The 24,062-nt window shown below is 44.6% G+C and overlaps 2 protein-coding genes and 1 long non-coding RNA gene across 4 annotated transcripts in view; 2 read left to right on the plus strand and 1 right to left on the minus strand.

Moving 5' to 3' along the window:
• The first annotated feature begins 8,220 nt into the window (after nt 1-8,220).
• LOC131381810 (uncharacterized) lies at nt 8,221-11,876 on the plus strand. Its single transcript, XR_009210755.1, has 2 exons — nt 8,221-8,315; nt 10,894-11,876. It is a non-coding gene; the product is annotated as an uncharacterized LOC131381810 (long non-coding RNA).
• A 1,174-nt stretch (nt 11,877-13,050) lies between these two features.
• Nucleotides 13,051-16,692, plus strand: MIXL1 (Mix paired-like homeobox). Of its 2 annotated transcripts, none has more exons than XM_032136770.2 (2): nt 13,051-13,461; nt 14,869-16,692. In XM_032136770.2, exons 1-2 carry the CDS (start codon nt 13,069-13,071, stop codon nt 15,172-15,174), a joined length of 699 nt encoding a protein of 232 aa, XP_031992661.1. In that variant the 5' UTR covers nt 13,051-13,068; the 3' UTR covers nt 15,175-16,692. The 2 variants fall into 2 exon arrangements, with proteins under 2 accessions (XP_031992661.1, XP_031992660.1); XM_032136769.2 differs by having other exon boundaries at nt 13,069-13,461; nt 14,845-16,692.
• Nucleotides 16,693-18,879: 2,187 nt separating this feature from the next.
• The window catches only part of LIN9 (lin-9 DREAM MuvB core complex component), a 92,797-nt gene continuing 87,614 nt past the window's right edge, over nt 18,880-24,062 (minus strand). Inside the window, exons 12-15 of the mRNA XM_032137023.2 lie at nt 22,758-22,937; nt 22,510-22,607; nt 20,376-22,027; nt 18,880-19,919 (exon numbers count right to left, since the gene is read on the minus strand). Coding sequence (XP_031992914.1) covers nt 21,922-22,027; nt 22,510-22,607; nt 22,758-22,937 — 384 coding nt within the window. The 3' untranslated portion in view covers nt 18,880-19,919; nt 20,376-21,921. The remainder of the gene's footprint in view (nt 19,920-20,375; nt 22,028-22,509; nt 22,608-22,757; nt 22,938-24,062) is intronic.

Below are 24,062 nucleotides of genomic sequence, written 5' to 3' on the forward strand. Positions count from 1 at the left end.
CGCTTGCTGCGAGGAAAAGCTGTGGGGTTAAACCAGGGAGACTACTTTTAGGGTCTGAGATGGATGCTCGCCCAACAGCCTCCACCAGCCCTTCCTCCCCCAGGCCCTGGCTAGCTCCACCCCTTCACCCCTCAGACTTTGGGTGCCTCATGGAGCCCCAAGTAAGAGATGCGAGCTTGTCCTCACACCATGCTCTCCACCACGCCTCATTCTCTTTCTAGGAAGCAGAGGCCTGCTCACATTCCTGATCTTCTGACTTAACGGCTTTCAAAACATCTTCGAGTCTAAACAAAGGCTGTCCGAAAGTTCCTCGCTCAAGACAGATCTCTCTCAAGGCCCTCCTGGAGTAAATGTAATTATGTTCCTCTCCCACCCCCAGACTGAGCAGGCCTGGCCCTGGTCAAGGCAGAGATTATTACAGATTTTGTAGCATCCTAGGTGTACAGCAGACACAGTAATACCAAATATTTGTGCCCTCAAAGAAATTATATTCTGCCTAGGGGAACAAGATTAGTTTACATAAAAACTATACATGAAATTTACATAAATTTACATATGTATATACACACACAGAGAAGGCTTTATTTGAAAGGGTTGATAGTGGCTGCCCCCAGAAAGATTTATTTATGGGTTTTTTTTTTTTATGGTTTATGTTTGATTTCTCTGTAGTAAGCATAGAATACTTTGTTCTTTGTAGAGATAGGGTCTCCCCTTGTTGCCCAGGCGGTCTTGAACTCCTGGGCTCAAGCGATCCTCTTGCCTCAGCCTCCCAAAGTGTGGGATCACAGGTGTGAGCCACCAAGCCTAGCCTAGCATATAATATATAAAAAATTATACTATTATATAACATATATACATTATATATATAATAATAGAAAACTTTACAAAAAACAAGACTAGCATAAGCTGATAGAGAACAGCACATAATTAACAGAGAAACTGTGATGTGGGCAGCTCTGGGCAGAGAAACCTGTGGTTTCCAAGGGAAGGAGGACTTGAACTAGCTGTGCAGCAAGGTGGGTGGGTGGGACTTGCAGCAGGAGGAGGAACCGTCTTAGGCTAGAGAAGGAACAGGGAGTGGAGAGTGGGGTTTGCGAGGTGTGGAAGGATGGCCTAAAGCAGGGCCAGATGGCTAGGCCCTGGATTTGGTCCACGTTGTTGTCATTCCAACAACCTGGTGCCTCTTGAGCCCGTTCCCTCCGCCTGGGTCATCCTCCACCCCATGGGGTGCAGGGAGGAAAGGCCACATCTATGAAATCATACATAAAAGGCCTGTCTTTGGTGCCTCTGAGAGCCACTCAGGGATTTCCAGGCTGGGCAGCGCCTGGCAAATCCTCCGTTAGGCCTGCAGGAGGCAATGCGGATAATTTATTTATTTATTATTTTTTTGAGGCGGAGTCTCGCTCTGTCGCCCAGGCTGGAGTGCAGTGGCGCGATCTCGGCTCACTGCAAGCTCCGCCTCTCGCGTTCACGCCATTCTCCTGCCTCAGGCTCCCGAATAGCTGGGACTACAGGCGCCAGCCACCACGCCCGGCTAATTTTTTTTTTTGTATTTTTAGTGGAGACGGAGTTTCACCGTGTTAGCTTTCACCATGTTAGCTTTCACCGTGTTAGCCAGGATGATCTCGATCTCCTGACCTCATGATCCGCCCGTCTCGGCCTCCCAAAGTGCTAGGATTACAGGCGTGAGCCACCGCGCCCAGCCGGCAATGTGGAGAATTTAAAGCAGGTTCTCCTGCTGCAGTGGACCAAGAGTGGTCCACCCAACTGGAAATTTCCCAGGCTGGGCTCCTGGGCTCAGCACTGCCCAGACAAGTACCTGCTTGCCCCAGTCTGTGCCTCCAGCCCAGGAACCCAGGACTGAGTGTGCAGGAGGTGGGAGTGGCCTTCCAGAGTGGGACCCCTACCCCCAGCTGCTTCCCCAAGGTGAGGCCTGGGCCTGTGCACCCCATCCCTGCTAGAGCTACCAGAAAGGATGCACCCTCTGTGGGGCCCAATGGTGGGTGTGTTTCTGATGCCTCACTGAGGGTCACTGTTAGGGGCTGTGGTTAGGGGAGTCCCTTCTCCTAGACTTCTAAATGAACAATTGTAAGTTGATCCACTGTGTGGCCATCTTGCCACCTGTGCTGATACAGCCTCCAGCGCCTCATTTGGAGTAAATTTAACAGATAAGAAAAAATTCCTGGAGACATCCAGAACTCAACCTAGAGGCCCCAGAAACTTGCACAGGACAACAGGGGAGAGGAGATGGGCCTCCCGGCTAAAGGTTTGTTGGTGGAAGGAAAAGCATCCCCCTTGATTTTCCTCATCTGTGTGTCCCAGATCTTCCTCTGGGGCCGCTGGTCCTGAGTCCATGCCCCACAGCCTCATGCCTGTACTGGGGGTAGAGTGCGGTCTTCCAAGCCTGGGCCCCAGCCTGCCTGCTCTGCTGGCTCTCTGCAGGCCTGGCACATTCTGCATTTGTACTTTTGTTCACACCTCTGCTCCCAGGGTCCTTCTCACGACCTACCTAAACCCTGCTTCCTTTCAGGCTCGGCCCTGGCCCCCTTCATCCAGAAAGCCTCCTTCCCACACTCAAACCTGCCCCTACCTCTCCACCAAGCCCATATACTCCAGACACTGAGCACAGCCAGGTGTTCTGTGCGGGGTGTAGGAACTAGGGCTTGGTGGCTGTGGCTTGTGCAGCCTGCCCTGGGGCGGATTCCCCAGAAAAGTCATGCTCACATCCAGCACTGCACTCCTCCAGCCCCCGGCTCCACAGGGAGGGACTGTGTCTCCTCTGGGTTCACAAAACGAGAGCTGCCTCAGACCAGAAGACCTTGCCTTCCCAAAATGGTACTTTTGTTCTCATGCTCACTATCTTCTACCTCTCTCAAAGACGCTTTTTTTTTTTTAAGCTTTTTATTCTGGAAAATCTCAAATATACACAAAAGTAGAAAGAGTCGTAGAATGAATCCTGATGACCTAGCTTCAACTGTTACCAGTTTCCAGCCACCAACCTTGCTTCTTTTCTATTTCCCTCTCCTTCCCTTAGCCTCAAACTAGATTATTTTGAAGCAAATCCCAGACATTTTATTATTTCATCTGCCAAAATTTCTGCATATATCTCTAAAAGACGAGGAGGCTTTTAAAAATATGACCCCAAAATCACCATATAAACTAAAAGAAAATTAACTACAATTCCATTATCTCACATCTAATGCTTAAATGTCCCAACTTTTCCTAGAAATAAATATTTACAGATAGTTTGCTTCAATCAGGATCCAATCATTGCATTTGGTTCATATGTCTTTTAGGTCTCTTTGAATCTATAGGTTATTTCTTTTTCTATCTCTCTCTTTTGCAATTGCTTTGATTATCTGATGAAGCAGCTGGCTGTTTATCCTGTAGACCTGCAGCAGTCTGGTTTTTGTTGATTGTCTTCCTGTAGTGATGTGGGGCGAGTTCTTGCTCCCTGCAGTTCTTTTGAATGGGCAGTGAGTTCCAATGCTGGATTCGATTATGGTTTTATATTTTGGCAAGAATGATTCATAGGTGGAAGTGTGTATTTCTACAGGGAAGTAGTTATCAGTAGCCACGAAGGTCATTGCTTAGGCCCATTATTTCATCAGAGGTTGCAAAATGGGGCTATTCTAACTCTAGCATCCCTTCTTCATTTACTAGCAGAATACTTCCATAAGGAGGAACTTTTCTTCATCAGCAGTCTGTTTACCTTGTGTTGCAGTAATAAGAAAAGGCAGGACAAATGCTTGCCCCCTTCTCTTGGCTTACCAGTTTGCAGAATTAAGCGTTGGTTCCCTAGAACCTTCCAAGGGGATCAGTTTTTTTCCCCAGGATCATCACAAAATAATGGATTTTAACACATTTAATGTGTTTCAGTCTACTGCTATTATTTTTCTTATTGATGCTCACACTGTCCTATGTTTGGCTAGTGGGAGCCTCTTCAAATTATTTATTGAGAGTGTTTGCTACCTTGGTAGATTGTTACAGTTTTCTTGTTTTCAGCTATGACTATTCCAGGCCTGTGGTGTTTTCTTTGTTTTTGTTTTTGTTTCTTTTTTTTTTTTTGAGGCAGATTCTCACTCTGACACCCAGGCTGGAGTGCAGTGGTGCAATCTCAGCTCACTGTAACCTCTGCCTCCTGGGTTCAAGCAATTCTCCTGCCTTAGCCTCCCAAGTAGCTGGGACTATAGGTGCGCGCCACCATGCCCAGCTAATTTTTGTATTTTTGGTAGAGACAGGATTTTGCCATGTTGGCCAGGCTGGTCTCGAACTCCTGACCTCAAGCGATCAGCCCGCTTTGGCCTCCCAAAGTGCTGGGATTACAGGCATGAGCCACTGCATCCGGCCCAGGCTTGTGTATTTTTTGTCCCAGGCCTAGAATGAGCCATTTCTCAGTGGAGTGTTTTTTTCTTTTAGTGGGAAATGGTATGGAGAGACCAGAGTCTGAGTGCTAATTGCTTTCAATGATCGCACAATGGGCAACCACGTTATAAACATGGCTCTCTTTGGCACTATTTGTACAAGTGATAAACCCAAAGTGAATGCAGATTTTGGGCAATATATGGGAATGAGCTGAGTGTAGGTCTAAGGGAGATTACCGAGAGGGATGAGTTGGCTGAGCCAGATGGGCTTCCTCAGTGCAGGCCAGCCACTCACGCAAGCAGCCAGGCTGCTAAACAGAAGAGATTCTTCTTACGTACTGCAACTTGGGGCCTGGCCTGACACGAGTTGGTGCTTGGAGCATGTGAGTTCAATGTAAAAGAAGAGGTCAAAGTTATTTCCTCTTCCATCTAAGTGAGTACAGAAGGTTCAGGTTACTATGAAGGCTAAATGCCCAATCACCTGAGAGAGTAGAACTGTTGATTTCTAACCACATCTTCCTAGTGCACATTGAAATGAATGAGGATCTATTTGAAAGTGTCTTCTTATATCTCAGATCCTCCAAGAATCTGTGTTTGATTAGATAACAGAGTGGCATGTTACCTGCAGAATGTCTTCCAGCGACTACAGGCAATCCAAAGAGACAATGTTTGAGAAATACACACTCAATGCGTGCAGGCTGGGACAGAGTCCAGAATTGATCTTAGGTTACTCTGGGTGTCTGCTAACACTTTAATAAATTATTTGGGGCAGGGTGCAGTGGCTCACGCCTGTAATCCCAAAACACTGGAGGCTGAGGCGGGCAGATCACTTGAGGTCAGGTGTTTGAGACCAGCCTGGCCAACATGGCAAAACCCTGTCTCTACTAAAAAGACAACAAAAATAGCTGGGCATGGTGGTGCGCACCTGTAATTCCAGCTACTCAGGAGGCTGAGGCAGGAGAATTGCCTGAACCTGGGAGGTAGAGGTTGCAGTGACCCGAGATTGTGCCATTGCACTTGAGTCTGGGCGACAAGAGCAAAACTCCGTCTCAAAAAATAAATAAATAAAAATTTAAAAAATAAAGTATATGGGAGCAGAAAAGACAAATATTGGCAGATTCTGTGTTCTCCTAATGCCTCTCTCTTTACTTGTCCTTGTCCAGTATGACTTCATGCAAGGTATATGATACACACGAATTCAATATCATGTCATATTCCACAGAGTCAGTGAATGACAGCAGAGTTTCACTGTGTGGTTAGAAAAGAATTAAATGAGGTTTAAGTCAAATGACAATGTTAAAGAAACTTGTATTATTATTCCTTAGTAGTATCATAATTCTTTAGCCAGCAAGTGACCTCAAATTGTCACTTTTGAAGAAAGATAATTTATGAATGCTACAGTAATGTGTTTTTGTTTTTTAAAGACAGGGTCTTGCTCTGGTGTCCAGGCTGGAGTGCAGTGGTGTAATTATAGCTCACTGCAGCTTCAAACTCCTCCTGGGCTCAAGCAATCTTCCCACCTCAGCCTCCTGAGTAGCTGGGACTATAGGTGTGCACCACCATACCCGACTAATTACAATAATATTTAACACGCTTTTTGCCAAATCTATAGGAGTCTGTTGGGTATAAAATGAAGTAACAGGCTGGGCGCGGTGGGTAACGCCTATAATCCCAGCACTTTGTGAGGCTGAGATGGGCGGATCACCTGAGGTCAGGAGTTCAAGACCAGCCTGGCCAACATAGTGAAACCCCATCTCTACTAAAAATACAAAAATTAGCTGGGCGGGGTAGCACACGTCTGTAATCCCAGCTACTTGGGAGGCTGAGGCAGGAGAATTGCTTGAACCTGGGAGGCAGAGGTTGCAGTGAGCCGAGATCATGCCACTGCATTCCCACCTGGGTGACAGAGTGAGACTCTGTCTCAATAAAATAAAATAATAAAATAAAATAACCACTTTGATGATCCAGAGTTGTGATTAAACAATAAAAATGAGAGTCTAGAATTCAAGTCTAGTGTATTATTTTGTACCAACTGGATATCTCTCTGTATATACACATAAAAAGTTATCAGAGCCGGGCATGGTGGCTCACACCTATAATCCCAGCACTTTGGGAGGCTAAGGTGGGTGGGTCGCTTGAACCCAGAAGTTTCAGACCAGTCTGAGCAACATGGAGAAACCCTCATCTCTACAAAAAATACAAAAATTAGCTGGGCATAGTGGTGCGCACTTGTAGTCCCAGCTATTTGGGAGGCTGAGGTGGGAGAATCACCTGAGCCTGAGGAGGTAGAGGCTGCAGTGAGCTGTGATCCACTGCACTCCAGCCTGGGTGACAGAGCAAGACCCTGTCTCCAAAAAAGTACATAAAATAAAATTATCAAAAAAGGGTGATTTGCTGGATGACTGTTTAGAGCTGTGCTGGTAGATATGGAAGCTACTAGCCACCTATGGGTAAATTCAAATCTGCTAAAATGAAATGAAAAATTCAGTTTTTTTTTGTTTTTTTTTGTTTTTTTGAGATGGAGTCTTGCCCTGTCACCCAGGCTGGAGTGCAGTGGCGCAATCTTGGCCCACTGCAAGCTCTGCCTCCCGGGTTCACGCCATTCTTCTGCCTCAGCCTCTCCGAGTAGCTGGGACTACAGGCGTCCGCCACCACGGCCGGCTAATTTTTTTTTTTTTTTGTATTTTTAGTAGACGGGGTTTTACCGTGGTCTCGATCGCCTGACCTCGTGATCCGCCCGCCTCAGCCTCCCAAAGTGCTGGGATTACAAGCGTGAGCCACCACACCCGGCCAAAAAATTCAGTTCTTCAGTCACAGTAGCCCCATTTCAAGTGCTCAGTGCGTACACTGAAGAAAGGAATATCAGTCAAATGTCAGGTTTGAGAATATTCTGCTAGTTGTTTCAGTTCTTTGTTTCAAGTATGCAGACATAAGTTTGGAAAACTTCTGGATCCTGTTCTCTGAGGTTGAAATGTTATTTTAACTTTATTGGTTAACTGTGTGGATTGGGGTTGCAAAAGACTCCTCTGTGTGAAAAGAGGCTTCAGACAAAAATAGTGGGAGGAAGAAAAGGAATCACTATTTTAAAATACACGTTGGGTTCAGCATCTATTGTGTGCTTGGTTTTTGAATGTATATGGTGCCAAATCAACAACAAAAAAGGCTTCTTAACGAGGGAATTTAATCACTTTGCTGGCACATTAATACCTTTTGGGGGGTGTTGTCTTTCAGTCTGTTGTACCCACTGGTTCTGAAATAAACTTAAGGAATTGTGGAGGCCCGGGCAGCCAGAGGAGAGGAAATCAAAGTGAGGCCAGATCAAAGGGGCAAACAGCGCTGCAGATCTCAGGGTGGAAGCAGAGCCATCGACTCCCCTCGGCTGTCTTTTCCTGGTTTTCCCTTTAATAAATACCCAGGCTCTCGGCCCGGTCTTAGGCAGTGGAGGGCCTGACTTGAACAACAAAGAGAGCCCGGGGAAGAGAGTACTTAGCACTTGGGGAGGAAAGACAGGCCTCTGTGATATTTGGGTGATTCAGTGACAGGAACCGTGGTGGGAAATGTTGAGGATGCAGAATGGGACAGTGACCCCGAGTGGCCCCATCCTGCCCAGCCTGGGCGGCTGTAGAGCCGGCCCTGGATCCAGATAATCATGTTTGTTTGTTTTTTCCCTACTGCTTCTTGTATTTACTGGTCTTCCCCCATTATACAGGAAGCATCTTTGAGGATTGTCTTCTGTTTCACCTTGCCTTCCCTTGTGTCTATTTCAAGTTACTGACAGACTAAATGTAAATAATGGCCAAAATCTCTCAGCAAATCAAGTGGTGAGCTCGCCCAGGTGCCGAAGAGGGAGGAATCCAGATCCTAATCTCAGTGATTGCCATCTTCAGCTAACCCTGAACTTAAGTTTGCTATGCTGGAGCTGGTCAACTGATGTGCTTCTGTAGAAAAAAAGTATGGAGCTTTATATATCACAGGGTATCTGTTTTGGGAAAATAACTTGCAATAATTATTTTAAAAATTATATTGCCAAGGATAGGGCTCTTCCCATTTTCCTATTGAAAAAATGAATATAGAAGAATTAGCAAATGGATATGTGATATACCTATCCATTGTAGGCCTGCAGCAGGGTAACTGAGTCAGGAATCTAGAACTTGGATGTAGTGAAAACCACTTATACATTTGTAAGTGTCTGTCAAAGAAAAGAGAAGTAGCAAATCATTTTAATTTCAAGTGCTTTTGTAGAAACTCAATATGGCTTCTATCTTTCCAACCCTAGTCAATGAAGATCCCAAGTGAAATGGGAAATCCACTCGCATAGAGAAGTATTTTCTTTTTCCTTTTTCTTTTTCTTTTTCTTTTTTGAGATGGAGTCTCAGTCACCCAGGCTGGAGTGCAGTGGCGTGATCTCGGCTCACTGCAACCTCTGCCTCCCAGGTTCAAGCGATTCTCCTGCCTCAGCCTCCTGAGTAGCTGGGATTACAGGCATGTGTCACCACGCCCGGCTAATAATTTTTTTTTTTTTTTTTGAGACGGAGTCTTGCTCTGTCACCCAGGCTGGAGTGCAGTGGCGCGATCTCAGCTCACTGCAAGCTCCACCTCCGAGGTTCACGCCATTCTCCTGCCTCAGCCTCCTGAGTAGCTGGGACTACAGGTGCCCACCACCACGCCTGGCTAATTTTTTTTTTTTTTTTTGTATTTTTAGTAGAGACGGGGTTTCACCGTGTTAGCCAGGATGGTCTCGATCTCCTGACCTCGTGATCCGCCTGCCTCAGCCTCCCAAAGTGCTGGGATTACAGGCATGAGCCACTGCACCTGGCCAACGGATGTTGGCTGTTTTGGAGATGCCGGGGAATTAACTTTTTTTTTTCTGAGACAGAGTTTCACTCTTGTTGCCCAGGCTGCTGTGCAATGGCACAATCTTGGCTCACTGCAACCTCTACCACCTGGGTTCAAGTGATTCTTCTGCCTCAGCCTCCCGAGTAGCTGAAATTACAGGCACGCGCCACCACGCCCGGCTAATTTTGTATTTTCAGTAGAGACGGGGTTTCACCATGTTGGCCAGGCTGGTCTGGAACTTCTGACCTCAGGTGATCCGCCCACCTCGGCCTCCCAAAGTGCTGGGATTATAGGCATGAGCCATGGTGCACCGGCTGAAAAGTAATTTCTCTTTCCAGATGTATTAAACTGCATCCTCTGCTTTAGTTTTGTAGAATTACTTTTTTTTTTAAATTCAGATTTTACTAATTTTCCCGTTAGTGTCTTTTTTCTTTTCCAGGATCCAGACCAGAATACCACTTACATTTAGTCATCAAAAACTAGGGTTTGAAAATGTACTTATAGCAATAATACATGCGTATGATTAAAAAATAATAAAGCAGTCCTGAAGGGTATAAAAGTCTCCCTTTCCAACCCTTGTCCAGTATGACTTTATGCAAGATATGTGACACACGCTAAGTCAATACCACATCCCACAGAGTGTCAGAAAACTTCTACAGAAGAAGAAGTTGTATGGTTAGAAAACCAAGTGAGTTATGTGTTCATTTAGTTAGAAAATAACTATTAGTACATGAGGTTTAAGTCAAATGACAATGTTAAAGACACTTGTAGTATCAGGTCAGGAGATCGAGACCATCCTGGCTAACACGGTGAAACCCTGTCTCTAGTAAAAAATACAAAAAATTAGCTGGGCATGGTGGTGGGCACCTGCAATCCCAGCTACTCAGGAGGCTGAGGCAGGAGAATGGCATGAACCCTGGAGGCAAAGCTTGGCAGTGAGCCAAGAGCGTGCCACTGCACTCCAGCCTGGGAGACAGTGAGACTCCATCTCAAAAAAAAAAAAAACTTGTAGTATCATAATCCTTTAACTGATTCCAACCCTGACTTTCCACTGTATCCTTGTGGAGATTGTTTTTTAGACATATATAAGCACACTCCATAAGAACTTCATTTAAAGCAAAAGGAGGAGAGAATGGGAAAGGCTGAAATCTTATTTCACTTATTGGAGATTATGATCTAACACAAACTCCCAGGAAAACATTTATAAGAGAATAATGCCTGTTTAGTCAGTTTGGAGGATTATCAAACCACAAAGTGAATGCTGGAATTTCTTTTTTTTCTTTCTTTTTTTTTTCTTTTGAGACGGAGTCTTGTTCCATTGCCCAGGATGGAGTGCAGTGGCACAATCTCGGCTCACTGCAACCTTTGCCTCCAAGGTTCAAGTGATCCTCCTGCCTCAGCCTCCCAAGTAGTTGGGATTACACGTGTGTGCCACAATGCCTGGCTAATTTTTGTATTTTTTTGTAGAGACGGGTTTTCGCCATGTTGGCTAGCCTGGTCTCAAACTCCTGACCTCAGGTGATTTGGCCACCTCGGCTTCCCAGAGTGCTAGGATTAGAGGTGCAAGCCACTGAGCCTGGCCTGAATGCTGGGATTTCTTCTCATGAGTTTAGATTGCTTTACCTATATGTTTATGCTTCACTAAACTACTGCCTGCTTCCGTGATGAGCAGGTGCTCCATTTGTCTCCGCAGGTCCATGTTCCTGGCTATGTCAAAACGGGCAGGCTCTGGGTCCCCTCACAAGTGAGCAGATGGCAGCAGAGGACTGAGGCCTGGACAGAGGACCCAGGGGAAGGCAGTGGATTTCCACATGGTGGGCTGGAGAATTCCTATGATGCCCAGCTCCTGGGCAGAGTTTCTGGGCTGCTCAAGCCATCTCTGGCTCTTAAGCTTCAGCTGGCGGCCAGCAGCGAGCAAACCTCCAGTGTCCTCCTGGGGCTGGCCTCCTGGTCCCTGTAGCTACATACAGTAATGCATCCATCACTGCAGCCTGCAAACAGGAACCTGAGGAACCTAATGTGCCTGAAAGATGACAACCCGAGACTGGGGTGGGGCTGGGCTTCACCGTCCTCCTGAGGGAGACAGAGGAGCTCCATGTAACCACGGGAGTCATGCCTGGAGGTCAGCTTGGCACACTGGCTTTAGAGTTATTTGGGCCTCTGTGTAGATTGTGGCATATCTCCTGATCTGTGAAGTTGGAATAGGAATAACACACACAAAACCCAGCCTGGCACAGTGACACTTCACACATGTTTTTTTGAAATAATGAATGAATGAGCATAGAGAAATATTCCTGAACTCCTGCTCCCAGCATGAAAACCTCAATGACCTCGCAAAGGAATAAAAGAGGAAGAGAAGAAGGGGAAAGAAAGGAACAGGGGTGGAAGGAAGATGGAAGAGCAGGCGGTAAGTATATCAGCTGCCCAGAGGGCCTCAGGGGCTGCACAGGACACAGTCCCTGCCAACCCCACCCCTTACCACAGCCAGGAGAGAATCAAGCCCAGAATTCTCTGCAGCAGCTCCAAGAATACTTTCCGCTTTGCCACCTGGAATGTCCACCCAGGATAAAAAGATCCAAGCTCTTCTGGGACTGTCTATTGACCTTCCAGAATGCAGAGACAGGACGGGGACTGTGCCTGAAAGATCCTCCCAATAAAGATCTCCCTTTGAGTCGGCCACAGTGAGTGATCCTGATGAAATCAGCGCTCAGGTGCTGTGAGCAAAAAGACCTGGGCCTCTGTGTTCCTCTCTTGAGTTCTTGCATTGTGGTGGGGCAGTTGCCATAATGGATCATGGGTTTCTCTTTCAATAAGGAGAGCTCAGTGACATCCAATTTGACAGACATTCAGTAAGGGCCTAGCACCGCACCTCACGCAGAATAGGTGTACAAAGTAGACACTCAATAAACTCAGAAAGGGAGAGGTGGGTTCCGGCTTGCTAAGACTTTATAATCTAGCAGGGGAAGCAGATAGAGAAACCATAACCATAGCACAAAGTAGAAAAAATGGGAGCTTTCAGAGCCCCAAGTGGCAGAGGAAAGAATGATGATTCAGGGCGCGTGGAAACTTCATGAGGTGGCTTTCATCTCCTCCCATCCAATAGACAGTCTTGGGCATTGTTGAGTATCTCCACAAAGGCCAAACTGCGCCGTCTCCTCTGCTAATGGGGCACGTTGCCAACCCCGCCCTATCTAGGGTATCTTTATTAGTGGGCCCATGGACATTCCAGCCAGAGCCCCCCACCCCCCCTACCCATTTAATCAGGAGGAATGTGCTGCCCCCTGGATCCCTTTATCTTCACCCTCCTCCCCCCTTGGATTCAGGATGTGTTAGGGAGTCTTGCAGAAGACAGGGGCCGGGCTGTTTGACCAACCTGGTACAGGGTCTAGCACATAGCAGGGGTGGTAAATAAATAGCTTTGATGAGGACAGACGGGACTAGGACAAGGCGCAAGGCCCGGGCCATGTAAGGCACAGGCCAGGCAAAGGTCCTTCCGCCGCTCTTAGCGGGGATTTGACCCGGAGAAGAGAGTTCTGTCGCCTGCGGCCTGCGCACCCGGGCCCCTCCGGGCTGCCCCTCCTGGGCAAATCGTCCTTCGGGGATGTGGATTGCGCCGGAGGGTCGTGTGGGCGGAGAAGGACACGCAGGGGGCCGGGACCCAAGTTCACGCCTCCCTCCTGCATCCCGCGGCCGGCGGAAGCGATTATTCCCCGGCGTCTGGCGGGGCCAGGGCGGGCTCGCACCCGGAGGAGACACGGGTCTCCCCGCGCCCACCTTTGATCGCGCCGCCCCGCCTTCCCCGCCCCCGGCCCGGGAGGGTATAAGTGCGGCCCGCGCCCCTCCGGGCGGCGCGCTGGGCTCCGGAGCGATGGCCGCAGCCGAGTCCCGTGCGCTCCAGTTCGCCGAGGGCGCTGCGTTCCCAGTGTACCGGGCACCCCACGCCGGCGGGGCGCTCCTGCCGCCCCCGACCCCTGCGTCAGCCCTGCTCCCCGCGCCGCCCGCGGGCCCCGGCCCAGCGACCTTTGCGGGCTGCCTCGGCCGGGACCCGGGGCCGGCCCCGCCGCCCCCCGCCAGCCTGGGCTCGCCTGCGCCCCCCAAAGGCGCGGCCGCCCCGTCGGCGTCGCAGCGCCGCAAGCGCACGTCTTTCAGCGCCGAACAGCTGCAGCTGCTGGAGCTCGTCTTCCGCCGGACCCGGTACCCCGACATCCACTTGCGCGAGCGCCTGGCCGCGCTCACCCTGCTCCCCGAGTCCAGGATCCAGGTGAGGGCCCGCTGCGTTCGCAGGTGCGCGCTGGAGCGGAGGCGCTGCGGGGTCAACCTGAGGCCACACCCGGGACGTTGCAGGCACGGTGCTTCCCCTGAGGCCCTGTGTACTAGACTGAAATAGGGGGTGATATCAGCACCTGCTGCACAGGGTGGTTGTGAGGCTTGTGTGAAATAATTTAGGCCTGCACTGAACGATTTCTAACTCTCATTATTAAATATAATAAGGGCTCCTAAGAGGCTAGCCGGTCCCCTGAAATGGCCAGAAAGTAATTCCCAGCAGGAAGATAAGAAGTTTTACACTTTTTCTTTATCCAGGAAGAAGACACAGATGAGGGGGCAGTTGGGGTTTTCCTCTGGCTTTAAGTGTGAGAATGGTAGCTGAGAGCGGGGAAGGCTGGCTCGCCAAGTTACCCCCATGCTACTTTCTTGGCAAGTGTGACGTTCTGGGATTAGATTTGAAAGGATGTAGCGAATTGAGGTAAAGCGAAAAGCACCTGGAGCTTGTTGTCAGTTTGAAAGATCTAGTGCAAGGTGTGTTTATTTATTTATTTATTATTTATTTTACTCTTGTTGCCCAGGCTGGAGTGCAGTGGCGCGATCTGGGCTCACTGCAACCTCCGCCTCCCAGGTTCAAGCGATTCTGCTGCCTCAGCCTCCCGAGTAGCTGAGATTACAGGCGCCAGCCACCACGCCCAGCTAATTTTTGTATTTTTAGTAGAGATGGGGTTTCACCATGTTGGTCAGGCTGGTTTCGAACTCCTGACCTCAGGTGATCCACCCGCCTCAGTCTCCCAAAGTGCTGGGATTACAGGTGTGAGCCACCGCGCCCGGCCGTGTTTATTATCTAAAGTAATTTAGATCAGAATCTTAGAGTTGGTAGGGAGAAGCCTGCCTTTTTGTCTGTCTGTAGCCCCTTGGTCGGTGTCCAAGCGCAGTTTTAAGTAGCAATCCTCATTTAAACACTGGGAGAGTGGACTTGTTTTCTCTGCACCCCTGGCGGTCATACAGCTGTCAGTCTCAACAGCTGGCATGAGCAAAATACCTCCTTGATTAGTTTGACAAGGGAGTGCAGACCTTCAAAAACAGGTTTTCTTCATAATTTAATGCAGTTTTTTTCTAAGAATTCTAAGTGCTTCCATTTTTGTGACCCCATTTTTCATGAAAATTTCTCTAACTAAAGAATAGATAGAACTAGGCATTATTCCAATGTTTCCATCTGGGAATGGGGAGGCAAGGAAAGCCAGGTGCTCTGAACTTCTAACCGTCAACCCAAGTGCTTTCTGAAGACAAGGCTCTGGAGGGGAAGCCAGATGTTAAACTGGAACTTACTAGTATGAATTGTGAACATGTTAGCATAAAAAACTCCAACCAAAAGCAGCTTTTATTTTCTCCCCTCTTCCAGGTATGGTTCCAGAACAGGCGTGCCAAGTCTCGGCGTCAGAGTGGGAAATCCTTCCAACCTTTGGCTAGGCCGGAGATTATCCTCAACCACTGTGCTCCTGGAACTGAAACGAAATGTCTGAAGCCCCAGCTGCCTGTTGAGGTAGATGTGAACTGCCTGCCCGATCCAAACGGGGTTGGAGGGGGCATCTCTGACTCTAGCTCCCAAGGTCAGAATTTTGAAACCTGTTCCCCTCTCTCTGAAGACATTGGTTCAAAGCTGGACTCATGGGAGGAACACATCTTTTCTGCCTTTGGTAACTTTTGAGGATTCTGGGAGAATTCGGGATAAGCTCTGAGGAGCCATGACTGACAGCCTGGGAGAGACACATCAGCATACTGTCCTTTCTGACTTCCATGCTAAGGACATGTCCTTGTTAACCTTGATGATGGTTTTGACAGCACCTCTCACATTTGAAGATAGGCCGCCACTTTGTCAATGATGTTTTAAGCCCACACTCCCACCCCAGAGTTCCGGCATTCGTTTTTACCTGTGTTCTCTCCAAGCCTGCACATTCCACTGGTCTGCATCCCTATGCCTTCTTGCCAGGCCTGTTTTTAGTTTTTGGACTGGTTGTTCAGAACTCATTATTTTCTTCACAAGAATGCCTCAGCTTGACTCGGTTTCCCCTTGTGCTTGACAGCTGCCATTTTCTCCTGGTCCCTCCAAGGCTTATAATCTTAAACTCACTCTACCCCGTCTCTTCAACCCTCATCCTAGGTTTATTACTTTTTAAAATTGGGCCTGTCATCTTCACGTTCAATCATAGCTCCAATGACTCTGCATGCAGATTATTTCGACAGGCCCCTTGCCTCTAGCTTCTCAATACTTAAAAAAAAATTACCCTCTGTAGGCCAGGTGCAGTGGCTCACTCCTGTAATCTCAGCACTTTGGGAGGCCGAGTGGGTGGATCACCTGAAGTCAGGAGTTCAAGACCAGCCTGGCCAATATTGTGAAACCCCATTTCTTTTAAAAATATAAAACTTAGCTGGGCACGGTGGCGGGAGCCTGTAGTCCCAGCTACTCAGGAGAATCACTTGAGCCTAGGAGGTGGAGGTTACAGTGATCTAAGATCACACCACTGCACTTCAGCCTGGGAGACAGAGGGAGACTCTCAAAAAAAAAAAAAAAAAAATTACTCTATGGTTCTGTGGTAGCCTCCAGTTGCTACCAAATTATAAAAAGCTTTCAGTTACCCTCCCAGATAACTGATGTCATCCTTAGCCTGCAGGATAGCTATGCAAATCTGAAGGTCAACTATCCACAATATATGCTTTGGTCTTAAAGTCACTCCTTTCAGTTTTGAACCAAATTCATACCTTTCGCTTTCAAAACACTCGAGGACTCCCCGCCTGCCTTCTGAAGTCTGAAATTTTCTCTTAAGTAATCCTGATTTTGCACCTGTTACTTCGATCACTCCATTACCCTTAGCACTTGTTATTGTACTTCCTGTGCAACTTTTGTGGATTATTAAATGTCTTTCACAAATGTTTCAATGTAATTTCTATTTAAATGAATTCTTTTAGATAACTCCTAGTACAGTGCTTCACTCCACAATTGCTCAGTACATACTATGTGGCCATGAAAGACATTTCTAAAGACTTCTGCAAATGCAGTTTTTAGCCAGTAATCAATATTATATCAGCAGGCCACTGAGCTGAGAAATTTAATTTGGTTAAAACATATTTTTGCTTGAATGTTTAATCATATTTTATGAGTATTTTGGTTTTGGGAAATTTCTCTTTGCAATTTATAATTCTAAATTTATGTAAATAACTGTTTCTAAGTCGGTCTAAGATCAATTAAAATATTTTGATATTTTGAGAGTCTTCAAACTCCTTTAAAGTCAAAGGAAATGGTCTGTGTATGAGGCAACCACAGGTGAGGTTTCTTTGTAAACTGTGCTTTAAAGTAGGCTCATGGGATGCCACAGCTAGCTAGGGCCAGGACATCATGTCTTGATGGTTACTAGAAGAGCATGAGATTATACACGCCAGATGCCTTAATTTTCAGAGATGTTATTCAAGTGGTTTGTACTTTTCTTTTTTTTTTTTTTTTTTTGAGATGGAGTTTTGCTCTGTCACCCAGGCTGGAGTGTAGTGGCATGATCTTGGCTCACTGCAACCTCTGCCTCCCGGTTCAAGCGATTCTCCTGCCTCAGCCTCCTGAGTAGTGGGATTACAGGCGCCCATCACCACGCCCAGCTAATTTTGTATTTTTAGTAGAGACAGGGTTTCACCATGTTGGCCAGGCTGGTCTCGAGCTCCTGACCTCAGGTGATCTGCCTGCCTTGGCCTCCCAAAGTGCTGGGATTACAGGTGTGAGCCACCGCGCCTGGCCTTTACTTTTCAGGGTAGCAAATCCACCACTTAAAGCAACCAACAGCTGGGCAACAGAGCAAGACTATGTCAAAAAACACCACCACATACAAAAATTAGCTGGGCATGGTGGCACATGCCTGTAATCCCAGCTACTCGGAAGGTGGAGGCAGCAGAACTGCTTGAACCTGGGAGGTGGAGGTTGCAGTGAGCCAAGATCATGCCACTGCACTCCAGCCTGGGCAACAGAGCAAGAATCCATCTCAAAAAACAAAAACAACAAAAACCAACCAAGAGTTTCCAAGCACTTAGGAGTTGAGGAAAAAAGCAAGCAAGCAATCAATCAGGAGGTTGGGCACAGTAGCTCATGCCTATAATTCCAGCAGTCTGGGAGGCTGAAGTGGGAGGTTTGCCTGACCCCAGGAGTTTGAGACCAGTCTGGACAACATAGCAAGACCCTGTCTCTAAAAAAAAAAAAAAAAAATGCCAGGCACAGTGGCTCACGCTGTAATCCCAGGACTTTGGGCGGCTGAGGCGGGCAGATCACTTGAGGTCAGGAGTTCAAGACCAGCCTGGCCAACATGGTGAAACCCTGTCTCTACTAAAAATACAAAAATTAGCCAGGCATGGTGGCAGGTGCCTATAGTCCCAGCTACTCAGGAGACTGAAGCAGGAGAATTGCTTGAACCCGGGAGGCGGAGGTTGCAGTGAGCTGAGATTGGGCCACTGCACTCCAGCCTGGGTGACAGACTCTGTCTCAAAAAAAAAAAAAAAAAAAAAAAGTCAGGCATGGTGACATGTGCCTGTGGTCCCAGCTACTCAGGAGGCTGATGTAGGAGGACTGCCTGAGTTCAGGAGTTCAAGGCTGCAGTGACCTATGAGCATGCCACTGCACTCAGCCTGAGTGACAGAGTGAGACCTTGTCCCTGCCATTCCCCCAACAAAAAGCCGCTAAGAGAACATAGTTGAGGCCTTAGCAGCAAAGTGTACTTCTTAATTCTTTGAAAGCTGTTTGAAACCAAAAATGAGCTGATAAACATTAGTTATTAACACTGCTCAGGGCCCATCCTGGAGGTGCTCAGGAGGTCTCACAATCACAGAGCTTTCTTTACATTTAAACTTGTGACATGGCCAAATGAGATACTACAAACACATCCACAAAACTGAAAGACATAACATTTTAAATTATGGTCCACTAAGAATCGCACTTACGAAAAAATCTGGTAATTATTTTATTATTGCTTTTATATTGTCTCATGTTGTTTCCCCAGCGAACAACTGTAAAAATCTATAAATATGTAAATCTTGTTGTCACATTTTAAATTGTGGGAGCCTCTAAGAAGTAGCCTGCAGCTCTCTCAAACTCTAAGAGGCCCTAACTGCTAAATGTGTTACAGACATTATCTATTTTATCCTCACACCTACCATGTAAGACAGGGACTAATCTTCCTACTTTAAAGATCAAGAAACTGAATCTAAGTAGTGGCTCACAATTATACAGCTTATAAATGGCACGGCCAGGACTCAAACTCAGCCCACCCATTAGTCTACCACCATACAGCGCCTCCTATATTGCACTGGTCTTGTTAGTCAGAACTAATGATAAAATAATGTGATAGGTTTAAAAGCAATCCCCAAATCAGAATTTCTACATGCCAGTCATTACTGTCTCATCTTTCAAAGAAATCATCATGGAAGACCATACTCTTATTCTGATGACATTAATGTTGCTTAGAGCTTTTATTTGCCCACTCATTACACAAATATTTATTTGTTGCCCATGAACAGGCACTTTACCAGGACCTGGAAATAAATAGTGAACAAAAACAGAAACAGTCCCTCCCCTCATGGAGCAGAGGCCAGTAGGGAGACAAAAGATCTCCAAGAAATATTAATATTAAATTGCAAATGTGCCAAGTGCTGGAAGGAGAGATATATGATCTAGAGACATTGTAATAGGAGATGTGCTGTGGTTAAGGAAAGCTTCCTTGAACAAGTGATGCTGAAGGTGAGATCTGGAAGATGATCAAGAGTTACAAGGAGAGGAGAGGGAACGTAGGTACTGTATGTGCAAAGACCCTGTGAAGTAATGAGCAGATAAAGAAGTGGGGGGGCCAGATCATGCATGGCTTTATAGGTCTTGTAAAAGAGTTTTGAATTTGTCCTGAAAGCCAAATGAGGACTTTAAAAGCATTTATAGACAGAGGGATAACATGATCCATTCTGCATTTTAAGATGATCCCTCTGACTGCATTTGAAGAGGACTGAGTAGATGCTGGGAGATGTTAGGAGACAACTGCAGTGTTCCAGGCCAGTGATGATGGCAGCTGGGCTGCAAGTAGTGGTGATAATGAAGATGGAGAGCGGTGCATTGATTCAAAAATGCTAATGGGCAAATATTTTTGTAGATTCTCAATGGTTACGAGTGAATGTGACTTTTAGAACTAGCTTAAAGTAACTCAGAACCAAATCTATATAAATAAAAGCCATGTATGTGCTTGCATGTTTGCTCAATCTGGCTTTGATAGCTTTCTTTAGAGCTCCAAAAGTGTGTTAAGCAGTGGCATATCATTCAAATCAATGTACGGCTGACCCAACATGACTACTTTGAAATATAGATTTCTTCCTCCCTAAACAGAAATAAAATTCAACTGTATTCTTCAGCACAGTCCCTGCTGTCAACACACGAAGGCACTGAAAGACAAACAATGCTCAATTAAATATGTGTAAAATGAGGTACTATTTAAGTGTGACAAGTAAGCCTTAAGAAATGTAAGACAGGCCGGGTGTGGTGGCTCACACCTGTAATCCCAGCACTTTGGGAGGCTGAGGCAGGTGGATCACTTGAGGTCGGGAGTTCGAGACCAGCCTGACCAATATGGTGAAACTCTGTTTCTACTAAAAATACAAAAATTAGCCAGGCGTGGTGGTGCGTGCCTGTAATCCCAGCTACTCAGGAGGCGGGAGAATCCCTTGAACCCAAGACCTAGAGATTGCAGTGAGCCGAGATTGCACCACTGCACTCCAGCCTGAGTGACAGAGAAAAAAAAAAAAGAAATGTAAAAGAAAAAATGCACAAAATACCCAATTCTAGGCAGAATATATTAAAATCAACCTTTCACTAGGTCTATACCAGGCCAAATAACTTACCTGCTTAATACCGTACCACTGGATGGTATGGTAATAAATAAAATCCATATCACTGGATGGTATGGTATGGTACTTCAGAGAGACTCGGTAATCTGTACTGTTTCCCCTAAAAATATAACTTAATGGAAATTACAATTCTTCAAAACTTTTTAAACAGAAGGAATGCATATTGACTTGAATTAAATGAAAATATAGAAAATAATTTTCATAGATGAATTTATTTAGAATTACAAATATTAAGAATAGAAGATTTATGCATTTCTTAATTAACATAACAGTTTAGCTAAATATAAACTCTGCACTAAAGTTCTGCAGTGGCACAATACCAACAAAGAATACGGAAGCCTTTTTAAACTATACAAAAATTTCAAATGGAAAATAATCTTGTTTCAGTTTTATTATACATTAACATATAAAAAGTCTCATTTTATGAGACATCTAAAGGAATTAAAACCACCTCTACAGCTATATCTTAAACTCCAAATTTGAAAAAAATTTATATTTTGACTTTATAATATTCTATTAAAACGAAGAAAATTCCAAATACATACTTTTTACAAGATTAACATTTTAGGCAGGGTTTTCCTAAAAAAGAAAAACAACCAAAACAAGCCTTTCTTCTGCATTTCACAGCACTGGTTATTATATTTGTTTTCCTTATAAAATCTTTTTACTTTATAAATTGTGTACTGTTGGATTTTAACCAGTAATCTGGTTTAAAAGTTGTGCAAATAAACAAAAAAAATATGAAAATAGTGTGTTATCATTTTTTTTTTTAATAAATCTCATAACAATGCACTTTTGACCTGAACTGATGGGAAGACATGCCAAATCCATTTTCAGAAATTTAGCATTTTGCACCTTTTTTTTCCTGTTCCTTCATTTTCTTTCAACAAACAACAAAGGTTTCTTTAATATAAGTTATGATAAATTAAAATATTTATTATTATAAAACGATCTACAGAACCATGTCACATTGCAAGTATATATAACATATACTTGTAAAGTCCACATTTCCCATTTATATTTCAGTGGTTTCCTTAAAACTAGGACTTCCCACACCTCATGATGTTATCTTTTGAAGACTGAGATGGTGATCAACTAAATCAAGTGGAGTTGTCATTTTCTGGATGGAATTTCCACACTGCCACCGACATGAATAAAAAGACCAGGTTTCTTCATACTCTCCATTGCAGCAGTTGTCTGCATGTGTTGTGGTGAATTCATGCACATTAAAAAAAATGGTCAATGTATTCTTCCACGAAATTATATTATGTTCAGATATTTCAGTTTAAAAATATTTGTGAATATAAACATATGTAACATAAGCAATGCTACTGCATCTGAATAATAAAAGAAAAATAAATATAATGCTGGTCAGCAATGCTGGTTTAAGAAGCAGTACAGTCTATTAAAATGCCTTATTTGGAGATTTAAATTTCCCTTGTTTTCCAGCAGTTAGGTTATTTGGTGTTGGAAGCCTATATAAAGGAAAAGAACTTCTCAAAAACAATGTCCCGTGCAGTTGGAATAATGAAATCTTTACTCAGTCTCTGTTGGTGTTATTTGCTGCAAAGGCATGTAAGTTTCCCATCTGGCTCAGGCCACTCTGAATATGTGCAACATGGATTTCTACATTATTCTGAAAGCAACTAAAGAAAGAAGAAACATGGTTAACTACTTTATTTCAAAAAATTAAGAAAAAATTTTTTAAAAAAGGAAGAGCTGAATTTTAGTTAGGAAACAGCTATGATAAATCTTAGGGAAGGAATAAATCTCCTCTAATATATTAGCCATAATTCTACTTCAGTAGTAGTTGAACAAATATGCTCTAAAGAAGCAAAGGAGCCACGGGGGGCTGGAAGGAGAAGATGAGTCTCTCACTGACTGGGGAAGGTCTACTTCTAAGCTCAACCTCCGTGCTGACCCCAAACCTAAATATATCTCCTGATTTCTTTATATACAAAATCCATGTGAAATTTCTATTCTGTCAATAGGCTGGATGTAAGTGAAAAATATATTTAATGGATAATAATATATGAGTACTTCACAAATATGCATAATTCTTAAAACTTGGACTGAAAATCACTATGAACTTCACATTAAAATGATTAGAGTGTACCTAATGAATTACCTGATATTAGAAGCATCTATTGTACTCTTGATATCATTTAATGAGTCTGTAAGTGATTTGAATTCAAAGGAATTCAGGTCTCCTCCTTCTGCTAGACACTAAAGGGAAAAAAATTTCAAAATTTAATTGCATTATAGCTCAAATATAGTCAAAAAATACCTGATATAATCAATGAATTAATTTCTTGGCAACAAATTAGCATGGGTCGTTTTGTGTCAAGTTAAGAAAATATTTTCTCTAAGATTTACCTTAATTTGTAACAAAATAGCTGTAAGCCTGGAAATTAAGTCTGTCAGATTTTCATTTTCAACACAGGGCTGTCCTGTTGAGGAATTTGCATGCCGAACAATTTCCTGTGCTTCTTCCTCACACCTGCGTCTCATATCTGTTGGCTGATCTGCAGGCTGGAGCCCCTGGTCTGGAGCAAGCTGAATACAGATGATTGAAGCATGAGACGCATGTTCGAGAAGCCATGATTATTTCTGTATGTGTTTGTGCCCTCTTTTCAGATTTTAATTTTTATAAAACTAGCATTTAAAACTAAAGTGGTACTCTTACCTTAGAAGTTTTTTTCCTTTAATAGTTTCTGATTTATTTTTTATTTTTTGTAACTTTTAATTTTGATATAATTTCAAACTTCTAAAAAAAGTTAAAAGAATAAAACAAAGAACTCTTGATAACATTTACTCAGATTCACGGTTTATGTTTTACTACATTTGATCTGCCATTTGATCTCTGTGAATGTATAATTCTTCCCATTACTAATTTAAGAATAAGTTGCAAACACTGTGCCTCATTACCTCTAATCACTCCAGTTTGTAATTCCTCGGTATTTTTGAAGAGTATGAGCCAATTATTTTGTGTAATATCCCCCAATGTGGGTTTGTCTGCTTCCTTATGATTAGACTGAAGTTATGCATTTTTGGGCAGAAACACTACAAACGTGGTGCTGAGTTCTCTGGCATCTTTATTAGAAGGCACGTGATGTTGACCTGTCCCATTACTGGTGATGTTCTCTTTGATCAAGTGGTAAGTTAAGTGTCTGCCAGATTTCCCTACAGTAAAGGATTTCCTTTTTGTAAGTACTAAGTAGTTGTGAAGAGATACTTTGAGGCTATGTAAACATCCTATTTGTCATCAAACTTTTACCTACCAATTTTAGCATCTGTTGATGATTCTTGTCTTTATCAATTATTACTATGATGGTTGCAAAATGGTGTTTTTCTCACTCTTAACACTGCTTCTGTATTCGTTGGCATTTTACTACAAAGTAGTTTCCCTTAAAAATGAATTAGTATCAGTATGAACCCATACTGATATGATTTTATTCTATGGGTTATAATCTCTTACTATATTTATTTATTATGAAGCTCAAATTGTCCCAGATTTGGCCAGTGAGGACCCTGTCAAGCTGGCTCTTTTTGACACGTCTCCATAATTTGGGGGCACATTTTACTTCCTTAGCATAATAAGGTGGGCCAGGCTCATCTTCTTTCTCTGCCCCAGGTCTGGAATCAGTCTCTTTTTCAAGGAGTCCTGCTTTTTTAAATTGG

This window comes from Hylobates moloch, unplaced genomic scaffold (genome assembly GCF_009828535.3).
Source record: "Hylobates moloch isolate HMO894 unplaced genomic scaffold, HMol_V3 SCAFFOLD_18, whole genome shotgun sequence".
Classification (NCBI taxonomy): domain Eukaryota; kingdom Metazoa; phylum Chordata; class Mammalia; order Primates; family Hylobatidae; genus Hylobates; species Hylobates moloch.

What these genes read in the sequence shown, in the direction of transcription:
- MIXL1 (XM_032136769.2), top strand. Translation starts at nt 13,069, where the DNA reads ATGGCCGCAGCCGAGTCCCGTGCGCTCCAGTTCGCCGAGGGCGCTGCG. An exon ending in TCCCCGAGTCCAGGATCCAG is followed by an intron (nt 13,462 to 14,844) that starts GTGAGGGCCCGC and finishes AACCAAAAGCAG; the next exon opens with CTTTTATTTTCTCCCCTCTT.